Below are 16,849 nucleotides of genomic sequence, written 5' to 3' on the forward strand. Positions count from 1 at the left end.
TCAGAATGCCATCTGAAATTGTATGCAACAACAGGAAATAATTTATCGGTAACAAAGCGACTAAGTTTCTCGAAGACCACAAGATCAAAAGAATCTTATTGACACCTTATCACCCTAGTGGGAACGAACAAGCCGAATCGACCAACAAGACTATACTCCAAAACCTTAAGAAAAGGCTAACTGATGCCAAAGGAAAATGGAAGGAGATCCTGCCTAAAGCCCTTTGGGCATATCGTACGACCTCGAAGTCTAGCACCGGGGCCACTCTATTCTCATTAGTTTATGGTGTTGAAGCTCTAATATCGGTCGAAGTCGGGGAACCAAGTATTAGATTCTGATATGTAACAGAAGAATCAAATGACGAGGCCATGAATACGAGCCTGAAGCTATTGGATGAAAGGTGTGAGACTGCCCTTGTTCGAATGGCTGCCCAAAAGCAACAAAATCGAAAGATATTGCAATCGAAGGGCCAACCTTCGATACTTCAATATCGGGGACTTAGTACTAAAGAAAGTCACACTAAATACCCAAAATCCGAACGAAGGAAAGTTGGGTCAGAATTGGGAAGGACTGTACCAAATTCTCGAGGTCATCGGGAAAGGATCCTATAAGCTCGAAACGATGAACGGAGAACAACTACCGAGAAATTGGAATGTAGCTTATCTAAAATGATATTACTGCTAAGGTACGACCTCATTCATTCTCTTATATCTGTATTTAGGACTAACACTTGCATGTGGTCGGCAAGAAGCAGTACGAAGTCTTTAGGTCTGAAAGCACGCGTTGCACTCTTTTTTCTCTTATACCGGTTTTATCCCAAATGGGTTTTTCGGCAAGGTTTTTAACGTGGCAACAAGTAAATCGTGCTAACTTAGAATCAAAGACTGGAAACGAATCGGTAACGACAATCAAAACAGTATTCGATGCATCACTTCAATTAACCTCGAACACTGGGGGCATTACCCTCCGATGTCAACTTTAGCACGAAAAGCGATTTCAGGATTGAAGGGTCTCGATTTATAGGATTCAATGTAAGGGCCAAAAGGTCGAATGAACCGTGCCCACGTAGACTTCTCGAACCCTGACGAAAAATATGTACACATAAATCCTTATTACGCACAAGAATAAAGAGAAGTCTCTTCTCTGCAACCATCTTATATTTTAATATGTCTTAAAATTTCTTCTCTACACTCCTTAAAGAATTTCCTACTTCCGACCCTTTAAAGGTAACGAGCCCAAGGGACACTTATAACCAGAGTTCGAATAATCACTCTCTCACACGGGGGCTGCCGTCCGAAAATAAACTCGGACGACCGAAGCCACTAGGCCTCGGGGGCATATGACCTATAGGCAACCCCCAAATTTTAAAGGCCACGGCCACCCCCGCTCAGGGACTGTTATCTTGGGCAAGCTCGGATAACTCGGGAAAGCAAGTCCAATGGGCAGCTCCCGAACTAAAAGGCTACGACTATATTAACATGGCTCGGAGATGCCCGAGACCCATAACAAAAACTAGGCCTTCAAAAAAGAAAATTTTTCAAAATCGGTTCTAAAGGCTACCCTTGACGAACTATAATCTCAACTACTTACTTTGGGAGGAAGTTTCCGGTAACACCAAACCCCCAAAGAATGCCTTAAGACAGACTAATGTAAAGGCAAAGTTTTGTTTGAACCCCCGAACATAACCCGATTATTTTCGTGCTAAGGCATTTTGATCTTTGTGAATGCAAATAAGAAACAAAGGGAAAAATCGAAAGCCGAGAAAGGGAAAGAAAGCCTTATATATATTCATAACAAAATTCTTTTTACAAGGGCCAAATAGCCCGATAAAAATATTATAAAGGCCGAATTGCCTCAACAAAAATGCAAAAAACAAAAACATTTAAGGGCCTAAGTGGCCTGGTCCCCATTGGAGGCAACATCTTCACCTTCGGGATCTTCCCCTCCTTCGGACTCGCTTAAGCCATCAGAATCTTCTTCGGGATAAGCCTGCTTCCGGGCCCTGGTTTCATATATCTTGGCATTATCGATTTCAGCCAGTATGTCGAAGTTCTGAGCATGGACTCCCTCGAGAGCTTCCCTTAGAGCTTTCTACCTTGCATGCTTCACCATGTTTTTAGCCTGCGCCTGAATCACCTCGACATCAACCTTGAACTGGGCCACTTTATCATCAGCCTCGGTCTTGGCCACAACCACCTCCGACTTGGCGTCTTGATCTCCTTGGCTAGATTCTCTTGACCAGAAACATCCGTGTTCAGCTGAGATTGGAGCTCCTCGATCTTCTTGGCTTGCACCAAGGTTTTCTCTTTTGCATCCCGGAGCCGAACCTCAGCCGAAGCCAGTTGTTCTTGAGCGGTCTCCTTTTCGGAGGCCAGGCGTTCCATATTCTTCTTTCATTCCTCGGCCTGAGCCTTCACCGTGTCCACCTCCACCTGGTGTTGCTCAATCTGATCAAGTCTCTTCTGGACCTATGGGTTCGGGTCGTTAGCCATTGTGTTTGAATCGTCATCACTAAGTTCGAAAACTCGTCTTACCTGCTCGACCGGATCGACATATTCCTTCCGAGATGCTTCTAGTTCGGCCTGAAGTTTGTCACCGAGAATTTTATAGGTGTCCCTCTTCTCAGTTAGCTCCCGAACCTCGACCTCGTGTTGGGATAACTCCTCCCGATATCAGAGAAAAGTTTCATGGTGGAGTACCGAGGCATGCGAGCAAAAGGAAGAACGTTACGATTAATTATAACTTAAAATCTAAAGTACTAAGTGAAGAGGCACTCGAAGTTACCTGATTCAACGCCTGTTGGGCCTCATTGAACAGGCAGGACGCTTCCACCTCATCTATCTTGGCATGGTCCTCCTCGGTCACCAAGCACCTAAGATAGCTAGCAACCCCCACGGGGGCGGAAAGAACCCGGGCATCCTCCGGGATAGAGATAACTACTGACCGTTTTCGGTTGGGATCAACACTCGGAGCCGGGAATCGATCCACTAACTTCGGGCTCGAAGAAGGCCCACTAGCTCCCGAAGACAATGCTTTGTTTGGCACTGCTAAATCACCAAAACCGGTCACATCCTCCGAAGCGGTAGACTTTAAGCCGTCAAAGAAGTTATTGAGATTTGCCGCCCCCTGAGGACCCTCGTGCGAACGGTCCTTTAGTATACCAACCTAGTTAATCATGGAGTCGGAAAATAGAGGAGACCCACTGAGATCAATCGCCCCAAGTGCATCTTTCGGTGCACTCTCTCCTGCTTGAGGAATATCGGCTCGGCTTCCTCTTCGACCTCCCTAACTCGGGGCATAGCGGCCTCGCCCTTCTCCAATTCAGGGACCTCAGTCATTGCCCTCTCAGCAGCCACCCTGGCTTGGGGCAATACGATGTGGGCTCACACCCGAGCCACCGGCTCGGAATCTTCTTCTTCCGATTCATCCCTCAATCGGCGGACTAAGTGCGATGGGAGGACGCCTATGTTTTCTTTGGGATTGCGCGCCTGTCTCTTTTTCGGTTTCTGCTTCTCCGAGTTAGGGGAACTCGGAACCCCTTTTCTTTTCTTCTCTTTCTCCTACTTCGGAGTACGAGATTGAGGGATGAAGATTTCATCTGCGGATGGGGGGCTCATCGCAATATCCTTCCCGAGGCCTACAAAGAAAAAAGAGATGAGTGAGCTTGGAAAGAAACTCAAATGATGTTAGTTATAGGAAAGAATTTTACCGTGAGAACGGGCCTCCCACCGGCCCTTTGAAAGTTTGCACCATGCACGCTCGGGATATGGCTTCTATGATATGATGCCCCCGACCCATTCCTTGAGTCGAGGAATTGCATCCGGCATCCAAGCAACAACTGCACCACGAAACACCGATTAGGTGAGAGAAAATGGGAAAACCGTAAGCAAAATCTTAAAAGTGAAGTTATACTTATGTTTCATGTTTCATTTCTTGGGAAATGGCATTTCCTCGGCCAGGATTAGATACGAGGTCTTCACTCGGACTAACCAGCCCAAATAGCCTCAGTCTCGATCCCCATCTATGTTCGAGAATGAGGCCTTAGTAGCTCGACAAACAAGCTTTATCAGCCCCCCTCAGTAGAATCGGGGACTGTACATATGCAAGAGATGGTCGATAGTGAAGAGGCACTTGTCGAGCTTGCTCACGAAGAAATGAAGCACGATAAAAATCCTCCAAAAATGAAGGATGAGTCTGCTTGATCGTCACTTCATACCTTTTGCAGAAGACAATGATAACTCGATCTAGAGGGCCCAACGTGAAGGGATACGTGTAAACACTTAGAAAACCCTCAACGTGGATAGTGATTGATTCCTCGGGCGTAGGCACTACCATATGTTTACCGGACCAATTATAATCTTCCTTGACTTTGGGGAGGAGATCGCCAGTGATAGAGCATTTGTACCTCGAGACCGGCTCTCATCGACCTGGTACGAAAAACGTTTTCTCGATCTTGAAGTCAGCCCCAGTTGGGCACCCTGTAGGAACAAACATAGTTGGGGGGGGGGGGGTTACAGTGTCTTTTCCTCGACAACAGTAGACATAGCCTTTTCTTTTTCATACGGTCTCAAGGAAGAGGGAGCTTCCTTTTGAGGAACAAATTTAGAAGTCTTTGCCATTGCTTCTGAGTAAGGGTGAAAAGATGGAACTGATGAAAGAGAGGGTGTATTTGGATGATAGTTTATAAAAATTTGCAGAAAACTATAAAGGAAGAAGTTTTGAACTTAAGCTGGAAAATCAGAAGATGAAGGTGATGAAATATTTCTTAAGCACGAAAGAACAAGCGTTTGAATGTAAAAGTTCTAATGGATGGAAGGGTGAAGTATTTATAGTTTGCAAAACGGCGGTTCAAAACTTGTAGTGGCCGACCAACAACTGACACACATTTAATGCCTTGAAGACTGGACCGACAAGACGTTTCAGTGACCTTTTGTCATTTACGTCATGATTTATCGAAGCAGGGCTCAGAAGTTCACACCGTTTCCCGTCGCCTTCTCTCTGAAAAACGAGGAGACTATCTGTATACGGTCGAAACCAGGTTCGTATATTGTATGACCAACCAAGACCGACGTGACGGGTCGGGGCTCGACCCCGGATTATATCGAACTCAGGCGCTAAGTTAAATCGTTGATCTCGTGAATACGGGACCAAACAAGATCGAGGGGACTTTGTTGAGCCAAATAACAAAAAGCCGAAATATCCGCGATCAGTTGGAGATCACAACGAAAATCTCAGCACGTATCAAAGAGAGACCGATTGATTAGCAAATCACGAGATTTTTACCTTTTAGAGAATTGTATCAAGAGTAGGGCTCCCCTAATATATAAATAGAGGTCTGATCATTTGTAAAAGATATTGTAACACGCATCAAAGAAGCAATATATTGATCATTTCTAGTTCTTGTTATCTTGTTAACTTGTTATGTTGTCGATTGAGGCATTTCCAAACTTGAGGGTGACCAACCTTCAAGGCTAAGACTGTTAAATTTCTGCGATTTACATTTATTTTCTTGTTAATAATTTCAGTATTGATCTATTTTCTCAACCAGTATCAAGTTATATCACGTATCCTTAAAACCGCATATAAATTCAATTGTTATCCGATTTTAGGGTAAACAAATGCAAAATACTTTGTGCATTAGGCAACCCTTTTTACCCTTCACAAATCTTTTGGTTTAATTTCACTGTAGAGGACTAGGAAGAACTTAGTACAAATGAACAATTTAAATGACAATTTTACGAGTTTAAATCCAATGATATAGATCTTATTTGATTTTTCTTACTCCTTTATTAATTATGTTTACCCTAAAAATCGGATAACAATTAAATTTGTAAGTGGTTTTAAGGATACATGGATTAATTCGATACGAACGACAAATTGCGTTAGATTAAACAAATAAAGATATAGTAAATTCAAACCACGTGAGGAGGATAATTCCAACCTTGATGAAATATCCACCCTCGATCCGGACTCACAATGGCCAACACTGATGAGCGAGAATAAGAACTATGAATAATAGTTAAAATAACAGTATATTTCTTTGGAATTCATGTTACAATGTGTTAAATGAATAATCAAACTCCACTAAATCCACTTTATATAGTAGGGGAATCCACTCTAGGTACAATTCCATAAAAGGTAAAAATCTCTTGTTTAACTAATTACTGGATTCTCGTCGGTACGTGCCGAGATCCGTACCGTGATACCCGGTTAGTCACGGATATTACGACCTAGCGTTAATCATGTTCGATTGCCCAATAACACTCTCCGAAGTCTTTTGGGATTTGGACCGATCCCGAGGTCAAGGCCTCGATATACTCGAGGGCGAGCGTCGTGCCCCCGGTGCCTGACTCGATGAGTACTTTACCTCGATTCTGGTTCCCTTTCATCGCGATCCTTACTCGACCTATTTTATCGGGAGTCGGGCCGGACCATGGGTCCGATTTCACCCGTATACAAATTATACTAGAAAATGAAAGACTCTACAAGAAAACAAGAGCTCACTATGGTCACTGGTCAGATGCTTTCTTTGTCAAAATAAGCTTTTTGGCATTTAATTTGTAAACTTTTTCACGGCTATCCATGTTTTGTACTGAAAATAATTTAACTTATATCAGCCATCTTATATATTTCGTCAAATTATTACTAATGAAAGGGCCCAATGATTAAGGGGATTAGTTTTAAAAGGAAATGGTTGAGCTAGATTACCAAATAGAGCACCGAACGGGGTCATTAGGAGAAGATTTTTTTTTTTTTTTTTTTTTTTTTTTGCGTTAGTTCCAAATTGTTCGAGAGTGGTGTGGTAAAGAAATAAGAAGTCAATTTTTTTTTTTAATTTGTAAAATGCCCAGTCAACTGTCAATATTAAGTATTGACGAAGAAGCTAATGATCATTCGATGAATCTGACTTTGATTTATAGTTATAAAGTAATACAACGAGTTAATTCTAAAGTGGAAATCTGGTAATGCAGCACTATGCCGGAGTTGAATTTCTTCACGTTCAGTTCATTATTCAAACATTTCATAGAATTAAGAATATTCGATTTGACATAGAATGACTGAGTCTTTCAAATAAGATGTTAGGATAGAAATAAAATATGAAAAATATAATTGAACCATTACAACCCGCGCTCCTGTATATGATTGGCAACTGACTTTTTTCTCCTGTATACTTGTGAAAAAAGATTTTTGTTATAATATTTTTAAAATTTGTGAAATGAGAGTGGACTCGTGAATACTCAGGAGCAAAATTAAAGATTTATAGCATAGTTGGCCAAGCTTTCTTTGAGTCAAAAATACTTTTTTTCTTCTAAAATTAAGGTGTTTGGCCAAACTTTTGAAAGGAAAAAAAGTGCTTTTGAGGAGGAGCAAAATCATTCTCGGAGAAGCAAAAAAAAAGTAGCTTATCTCCAAAAATACTTTTTTGAAAAGCATTGTTGATAAAAAAATACACGTAGAAGCAGTTTTTTAAAGCTTGACATAACACTAATTGCTGCTCACTGCTCATAAGTACTTTTCAAATTAATTAACCAAACACAAACTGTTTCTCACCAAAAGTATTTTTGCACTTTTGAGAAAAAACACTTCTCGAAATAAGATGATTTTTGGAGCTTGACCAAACATACTATTAATTAATCGGCGAACCACTTTTTAGTCCTGCTATTAGGGCTTGACCACCTTTTATATTGTAATGGCAAAATAGTCACTGAATCGGTTAAATTAACTTTTATGCCCCTAATTAAAACACAAAACACAATTCCAACAATCGGTACTGGAGTTCGAAGTTTCGACAAGTGGAACCCCAGCAATTTATGCTGGAATTCTAAGATTTGTTGAGTTAGCGGTTCCTAACTTTTGAACCTTTACTAGTGCAAAATCTAGAAACGATTCCTGATATTTGAACCTTTACTAATGCAAATTCAAGAACGATTACTGATTTTTGAATTCATAGTGTACTTCAGCAATTTGAACCTTTACTAGTACAAAATCTAAAATCCATGAATGATTCCTTGCTTTTGAACTTTTACTACTGCAAAATCCAAAAAAATTCAGGAACGATTCATAGATTTTGATTTCACATTATACTTTAGCAATTTTTAACCTTTAAATATAAAATTCAGAAAAAATTACTGATTTTTTAACCTTTACTAGTGTAAAATTCAGAAAAATCCAAGAGCGATTCATGATTTTTTAATTCACATTATATGTCAACAATTGAATGTTGTTGCTTCAGATCATTCAAACTCAAGGAACAATTCCTGGATTTAAGTATTTAAAGTCCATTTATTGTTCCCGGAGTTGTTTCCTATTTTAGATAGGAAAATTTTTGCCCATACTTATATTTTCGCATTAATAAGTTGCTACTTTGCCTATTGAAATAATTTAAAGTATGGCTAAACTCTAATAACTGATCTAAAAATGGCTATTTACCAAAATCATCCAAAAATCAAAGAGAAAAGATCTAAGCCTTGAGGTTAAGACTCAATATCGTTTTACTACCGTTTTCTGTTTTTTTACCTGTATTTCCTAGAAAATATTTGGAAGTTGTCTTTACAGAAGAAAAGAAATTACAAGAAGCTAGCCATTTATTAAGCTGCACGTAGCCTTTTTATGCATGCAATCACTGACTTAATTGGCACCGAACAAAGAAGGGATAGTTGGCCTAACAACAGCAACAACAACAACAAAAAAACTCAAAGAAATCTTACAAGCAGGGTACGAGAAGAATAATATGTACGACGACCTTACATTTATCTTGGGAATATATAACATGGCCGACTCTAATGCCTTGTCTAATAAGGCATGTGCCTTGGGCCCCCAAATTTGGGGGGACCCAAAATAAATGGTGTATAATAATTTAAATAAAATAAAATTTAGAGTTTTTAGTACAAAGTTAGACTTTTTCATATAAAACGAAAGAATTTTTCTAGATATGTAAATAAAGTAATCGTTTGGCTTACTTAAAATGGGTATTATGAAAATATTTTTTAACGTGTGAATTGAAATTGATTTGACAAGAAAAAATAGTACAAATAGAAGATATTATACACTATATCAAATAAAACGGCTTGATTCTTTTTCAAATATTTATATTGCTTATAGTTATTAGTTCCTATAACAGTTTCCTCAGCGATAATAAATTTTTCAAAATTAAAATTGATAAATCTTAGTTAAGATAAATAATGTCTCAAGAAAGATTAAATGAGTTGACTATAATATCAATTGAAAAGGAATTATTAGAAGAAATCGATTATAAAAAAATTATTAATAACTTTGCATCTCAAAACGTTAGAAGAATAGACTTCAAATAAAAATATATATTATAATCTTTTAAAAAAAAATTAGGTCTCATATTAAACTTTGGCTTTAGGCTACATATGAGCTTGAGCCGCCCCTAAAATAGAAAAGTTGTCTCCTAAAGACCCTCGGCTCGAGATAATTATAAAATCTTAAAAGACTCTCGTTCTATCAAGGAGAATTATAGGCTCCACAATAACCACAATTACATTTTCCCCTTTGTAATAATAACAACCAAGTTGGTCCTTTTTTCCGCTGTTTATATTGGAAGTCAATACAAAGTAATTGTAGTAATGCAGTCAACTGAGTTATTTAGACGAATAAACTACCTAGACCACATTGACTTTGAAACTCTAACGCGGTATAGCTTCATTGAATTTGTCAACCTAGAGTAGATAATAAGCACTTATTACTACTACTCCCTACGGTCCATACTAGTTGTCCTAGTTACTAAATATATTTAATTCAAAAGTTTTTATTTTAAAAAATAAGGTGATGAAGTATGAGAGTCGATCACTAGACTACAACTTTAATTATCCTCTTATTAATGTAGTATTATATTTTACTTAAACGTAGTAAAAGACCAATCATCACATTTAGTAGCGGAATTTTCACCAAGGGGCTCAAAAAATAAAAAAATATACACGCGAAAAAGCTAAGGAGATTCAACAACTAATATATATATACATAAAAAAAAGTATTCACCTTATATACACAATATAATTTTCGATGTAGGGGTTCAGCGCCCACCTAGCTCCGCCCCCGATCACATTCCAATGTTGACCTAAATAATGAACCATCCTATCAACTAATTGTAACAGTTATGATACTCATTGAATGACTAACGACGATAAATTCTTCTCACATCTTCGACTAATCTTTTTGTACATATTCCAATTATTGTTACCAGAGAGGAGAAATCTGTCACATTCAAGGATTTATTATACCACAAGTAGTCAACCTCTTTATTTCTATTTTGAGAAAAAGAAAAACACCTTTTTTTTGTTTGGTTAACAACTCTTCTTATATATTCATTGTTGGATTACCTCGTTATGCTAGACGTTTAATTCAATTTTTGCTTTTGTATTTTTGTAACCAAAATCATCCCAACAAATGGATATAAAGGGTTTTTAAAATAATTTAAACGCGTGAATTATACAACAAGTCCAATTGGTAGCTATAGAAAGATTGATTTTATTAATAATGAATTTTATGTTGCTATCAGAGTAGGTACTCTCTGTTTTTCTCATATTTAAAACGACAATTCTAACATAAAAAGAATAATCCCAACTACAAGGAAATCTCTAATGTCATATATTTTTCATCATGACAAATACATTGAGGCTGTAAAATATACTACACATGTCACATGACAACAATTTAAGTGCTTGTTTCACAAAATAATGGATTGTTTTAAATAAATAGAAATTCAATTTTTCTCAACTAATTAACACAATTGTCTTTTATTTTAATGAACAAGAAAACAAGTTGAAACAAAACAGAAAACGTAACACAAGAAATTTTATTTTCCACCTTACAAAACAATGAGCCGAAGTCTACAATCACGGAAATATGTATGGAAACAATTTCCCAAAACCATATCCAAGCTTTCACAAAAAGAAGAAAAAAACAGAAATAAGTCAAAACCAGCACAAAATAAAATAAAATAAAAGCTATTTTCTGTTCCTAGCGACATCAAAGCTGCATTGCCTAATCAAATTAATAATCATGTAACGCGTTAGTGTAATTAATTTTTCTTAATACATAAAAGGAAATTTACTAGATTTAGGCCCACAAGAGAAACAAAGTTAGGAAATTGGATAATCATTTCTCCTTTAGTAAAAAACAGTAGATGTTAAATACAGAAATACTACCAAACTTGCACTGGAGTATTAGCTAAATTTTTCCTTTTGACAAGCTCTTGATGAATTTAGCCTAATGTCCCTGGAGCGGTTTGGTAGGATGTATTAGGAAAAATAATATATATATATATATATATATATATATATATATATATATATATATATATATATTAGTTTTGATATTATTAATCTCTTGTTTGGTAGTATTTTTTAACCTATGTATAACTAATATAAATATTTCAGTAGTATTTTTATACATAACAAACCATGGCATTAACAATCCATGATTTTTAATACATGGATAAACATGTATAAAGACAGAATTGTCCTTTCAAAATCCTTTTCAAAGAAGGTGGAGGGTATTTTAGTAAGCAAATAATTTTTTTAAAAATTATGCAATATTTTTAATATACCAAACCAAACAGTCGATAAAAAATAATTCCAACATAATTAATCTCAGCATCACTAATACACCATATTCAATACTCCCTCTGTTTCACTTTATGTGAACATATTTTCTTTTTAGTTCGTGCAAAAAAGAATGACCCTTTCCTTATTTAGAAACAATTTATCTTTATGCAATGATTTATATCAATACAAAATATATGTGCCTCATTTTATACCACAAGTTCAAAAGTCTTCTCTCTTTTCTTAAACTCCGTGCTCAGTCAAATGGGTTCACATAAATTGAAACGGAGGGAGTATTATTCTTATATATCCTACCCAACGACCCCTTACGGGCTTACACATGTCAAGATATCATATACTCTCTTTGTTCCAGTTTATGCGAACCTATTTTCTTTTTGGTCCGTTCAAAAAAGAATGACTCCTTTCTAAATTTGGTAACAATTTAGCTTAAACTTACAATTCTACCCTTAATGAAAATCTTTTATAATCACACAAATAATTTGGGCCTCTTTTTGACTTGTTCAGGACCACAAATTTCAAAAGTCTTATTTTTTCTTAAACTTCGTGCCCAATCAAACAGAGGAACGGAGATAATATTAAACAATATTTTTCTGTCTCTGTATTGATTCTCCTGTCACTATAATCTATTGTCTCTAAAACAAAACTGTCAAAGCATATGTTCACATTCAAGAAAAAGTTAAAGAAGGAAAGGGCATTCATGTCACACTAAGACAAAAAAATAAGAAAACTGTTACAGTTATTCAAGAATCCCCATCTCAATTTAAATAAGAGAAAATGGTCCAAAGTACTGACAAGGACAGTTTGGTAAATTTGGTATATCAAACTGGGACAGTTTGCAAGTCTTCTCACTTCTATTCCAAGTAGCTTACCTGCAAAGTGTAGTACTAGTAGTTGTGTGTATATAGGGGAGAGAGAGAGGGGGGAGAACAAAGCAAAGGATAGAAGAAAGTGAACAAATTAGATGTGAGAACAAGGCATCCTTTTTTAAGCATCATTTCCTATAGCTATAGCTTATACCTTCTTTCCTATAGCTCTGAATCTTCCTCGAAGTTTGTGTTCAAGAATTCAAAAACTTACATATACTAACAGTTTTCTCTTAAACTTTTGGCCAATATAGCTTCTTTTGCTTTGGGGGTGTCTTTGATTTGGTTCTGTCTCTGAGTTCTGCATATGGGATTTTAACCAGAAAGGTAGTAGTAGGTAGATTGGCTGAGGAGAATTAGAGTTAATTAGATTGGAAATGTCTTTCAAGATCAGAGGAGTGGTAGAACCGCAATCAAGAAGTATTATTTCTCAAAAATGGACTCTTTTTCTTTGTATAGGTAGTTTTTGTGCTGGGATGTTCTTCACCGCCAGGTAAATTAATTACCTTTTATCAGAAATTTTCACTTTTTCTTGTTATATCTCCTATGTGAATTCAACCAATTTTTGATATCTCCACTTTTTCTTGATTGCGCCATTTTGAACCCGGTAGTTTATCAGGAAGAATTTTTGGTAATGTTACGCGTTCAAGATTGGATATTGTGCTATGTCTTTGAAAGGGAGATTTTGTGGTGTTGTTTCTATATAAGCAAAATAATCTTGGAGTGTTGAACTGTTGATGCTGTTCAATTGTTACCTTTTTTGAAATTTCTGAGTATTATTTCTGATTTTTTCCCTATATTTTCCTTTTGTATAATGGCAATTTTGCAAAATAAAATGGTAAAGCACTGGTAGATCTGTAATGACATTCTGGTTGAGATTTTACAAAATTGTGTATTTTAGGCCTTAAAATAACCTTTGATCACCAGTTTGGCTTATTTCTCATTTCTGAATTGATGGAAACTTCAAGCTATGTTATTCTCCCTCATTGTCCCCTTTCATCCTCTTTTCTGGCATTCCCTTTTTGTTATTGTTCATTTTCTTCTTTACCTTTGCACACTGAACAAGTACGCGTACATGTTTATTCATCCTCTCGAGCCAAGGGTCCTTTGGAAACAGGGCCTCTACATCCGCAGGATAGGGGGTAAGGTCTGCATACGCACTACCCTCCCTAGACCCTACTAGTGGGATTCCACTGAGTTTGTTGTTGTTGTAAATAATAATGTGTTGAATGTCATATAAGAATAAGGATTTAGGTATTTTGACAAAAAAGGATTTGGATTTAGGAAACTAAATAGTGCAGATGGTTATAAACAACAGTTAGTTGTAGGAGCATTCTAGAATATTGAAATACTAGACTTTTGATATTGAAACACCACTCTTTACTGTAGCTTTGCAAATATTATATGAAATGATCTTTCTTTGTGAATATAACTCTTGAAAACTGATATTCCATACTAACACAAGTATCTTGTTATTGCAGAATGTGGACGGTTCCTGAAACAAAAGGTGGTATTACAAGAACAACTGCAGTAGAAGCTGAAAAACTCAACTTAGTTTCAGAAGGCTGCGATACAAAATTTGTGAGTATTTCTGTTCTAGTTTTTTTATTGAAATCTCCAACTCGAGCCTCAATTTCTTGTTTAATCCCCATACAAGATATCTTAGATGTTATCTTGTGTTGTTTCAGTTGCAGCAGAAAGATGTAAAATTAGTATCCAAAGATGTTTTCGGAGAAGTTTCTAAGACACATCATGCTCTTCAGTGAGTTCTGCTCAACACTCTTTTTCTTTCCTATTATTGTTTAGTAAGTTTTACTTTCCTATGACTGCATATCTTATACAGGACACTAGACAAAACAATTTCAAATTTGGAGATGGAGTTGGCAGCTGCAAAGGCAACTCAGGAGTCAATTCTTAGCGGTGCACCTCTATCACAAGACATTGAGAAGGGTGATTCACCTAGAAAAAGAAAATATTTTGTGGTTGTAGGAATAAATACCGCATTTAGTAGCAGAAAAAGAAGGGATTCAGTTCGTGCTACATGGATGCCACAAGGTATGGACTGTTCCCACTCCCTTCTCCCCTTCTAGTTTATTTAACTCATCTTTTGGTTGCCATTGTTTCTGTCTGATATGTTACCTTGTTTATAATGTCGTAAATAGGCGAAAAACGAAAGAAGCTGGAAGAAGAGAAAGGAATCATCATGCGCTTTGTCATTGGTCATGGGTAGGTACTTAAGAAGTTGCAAATGTTTAGCGGTTTTATCTGCAGATGTATAGACAGCATAGACTTTATACGCTCTGACTAATAAAGCTATAAACTTGTTGTGCAGTGCCACGTTAGGGGGTATACTGGACAGAGCTATTGAAGCCGAGGACCAAAAGCATGGTGATTTCTTGCGCTTGGTAATCCTCTCTCTATAATTAGCTCAATATGTACTAACTCTATTTTTTTAAAATTCTCCTCATAAATAAGAGTTTGTAACATAACTCTGCCGCCTTTGAACAGGATCACGTCGAGGGTTATCTAGAATTGTCTGCCAAGACAAAGACTTATTTTGCTACTGCTGTTAAGCTATGGGATGCAGAGTATTACGTTAAAGTTGATGATGATGTCCATGTAAATATAGGTAACTGAATTTGTGACATTATTTTCCACATTGGCAATAGCATAATCATCTTACATGTCTTACTTTCCCATAATAAATTAGTAGATAGTAAATGTTTATCGAATACATCCTAAGAGGAAGCTGGCTAAAGTTTGTCCAAATTTACTTACTCGTTAGCACAAATATAAATGGTGTCCGCTTACTAGTTTGTTTTCTTCGCTAGCAAACTCATTTTCTATTTCTGTTGCAGGTACACTTGCAGAAACACTGGCAAGGCATCGTAAGAAGCCTCGTGTGTACATTGGGTGCATGAAATCCGGTCCTGTGCTAGCTCAGAAGTAAGGGTTTTATTTTCTAAGTGAATTCAATTTTAAATTTCATTACTTTAGCAATTTATAATTTTCTCTTGAACAGGGGAGTAAGATACCATGAACCAGAATACTGGAAATTTGGGGAGACGGGAAACAAGTACTTCCGTCATGCTACGGGCCAAATATATGCCATTTCAAAGGACCTGGCCTCCTACATATCAGTAAATCAGTTTAGTATTTTCTTTTCTTTATATTTTTTTCTAATTATATGGACTGAACACTATCCAAATACAATGATTTCCTCCCCTTTTGTTTTGAAATTCTGATCATAATCTTCTCGATGCTTGCAGGCATGTACTACATAAATATGCCAATGAGGATGTGTCACTGGGAGCTTGGTTTATTGGTCTTGACGTGCACCATATAGACGACCGCAGATTATGTTGTGGAACTCCACCAGGTAAAGCTTTTTCCTTTTTACTGGTCTTAATTTGCTATCGTAATAAAACTTGAGAAACCATCGGGAAGTTTTCTTCAGAATTACGAAAGCATATTTTATTAAAAGAAGGCATTGAGATAGTTGCTTGAATTCCAAGATCTGAATCTGTAACTAACCTCACATTTCTACATGTTTAACTGCAAAAATACCAAACTCTCTTCTGTCGAATGTGATTGCGCTATGTTCTACCTAGCTAGTTAATCCATTAGGTTGCAACTCGTAAACCTATTCTGTTTTGTCTTTTCTATTATCGCATATTATTTAAAGCATAACACTGTTGCTGCAGATTGTGAATGGAAGGCTCAGGCAGGCAATATCTGTGTTGCTTCATTTGACTGGACCTGCAGCGGGATATGCAGGTCCGTCGACAGATTAAAGGAGGTCCACAGACGGTGTGGGGAAGGGGAGAATGCTTTATGGAAAGCTGCAATCTGAGCACATGCATTTCTTCCAAACTCAGGAAGGAGATGATGCCAATGCTTTATGTCAAAAAAAGTTCTCATTTTATTGCTCGAGAGTACAGATATACATGTTATACACACGGAGGGATCAAGAGAAGGATTGCGGGGAAAGAGAGGGAATTCTATAGAAAGAGTGCCAAGGCCTAGCTGTAAAGTTCTCCATTTTTGTAGAGAAGAACGGCTGCCAAAGCGGTCATCACAAGCAGGCAATGGCTCTCACCACTCTTTTCTTCTTGTTTACCACTAGGCTAAGATGTAAGTCATAATTCACTGGATTGTAAAATCTTAATAAATGCAAGTCATTTTTTTGGTGGACCTGCTTCTTGTGTACACTTTAAATTTGCTGAAATGTGGTGTCATATTGCATTTTACTCCAATAATGCACCATAATTAAAGTGAAAAAAGGTCTTTCCAATCTCATTTTCAAGAAACCTTTAGGTAAAAATAAGGAAGAGCATTGCATAAAATAACATCTATAATTTCTTTTAGAATATTAGTAATAGTAGGAGTGGGGAGCAG

At 37.0% G+C, this 16,849-nt stretch overlaps 1 protein-coding gene across 1 annotated transcript; it reads left to right on the forward strand.

The window, feature by feature from the left end:
• The first annotated feature begins 12,430 nt into the window (after positions 1-12,430).
• Positions 12,431-16,645, forward strand: LOC107759559 (putative beta-1,3-galactosyltransferase 2). The gene is made up of 11 exons (XM_016577523.2): positions 12,431-12,944; positions 13,933-14,032; positions 14,140-14,213; positions 14,295-14,506; positions 14,614-14,677; positions 14,784-14,856; positions 14,960-15,080; positions 15,310-15,397; positions 15,474-15,599; positions 15,721-15,830; positions 16,156-16,645. Exons 1-11 carry the CDS (start codon positions 12,829-12,831, stop codon positions 16,302-16,304), a joined length of 1,233 nt encoding a protein of 410 aa, XP_016433009.1. The 5' UTR covers positions 12,431-12,828; the 3' UTR covers positions 16,305-16,645.
• The last annotated feature ends 204 nt before the right edge of the window (positions 16,646-16,849 follow it).

The sequence above is a fragment of the Nicotiana tabacum genome, chromosome 2 (assembly GCF_000715075.1).
Source record: "Nicotiana tabacum cultivar K326 chromosome 2, ASM71507v2, whole genome shotgun sequence".
NCBI lineage: Eukaryota > Viridiplantae > Streptophyta > Magnoliopsida > Solanales > Solanaceae > Nicotiana > Nicotiana tabacum.

Coding starts and splice junctions, on each gene's coding strand:
- LOC107759559 (XM_016577523.2), top strand. CDS start 12,829: ATGTCTTTCAAGATCAGAGGAGTGGTAGAACCGCAATCAAGAAGTATT. Junction 14,033..14,139: donor AAGGCTGCGATACAAAATTT/GTGAGTATTTCT, acceptor GTGTTGTTTCAG/TTGCAGCAGAAAGATGTAAA. Junction 14,507..14,613: donor TGCTACATGGATGCCACAAG/GTATGGACTGTT, acceptor TGTCGTAAATAG/GCGAAAAACGAAAGAAGCTG.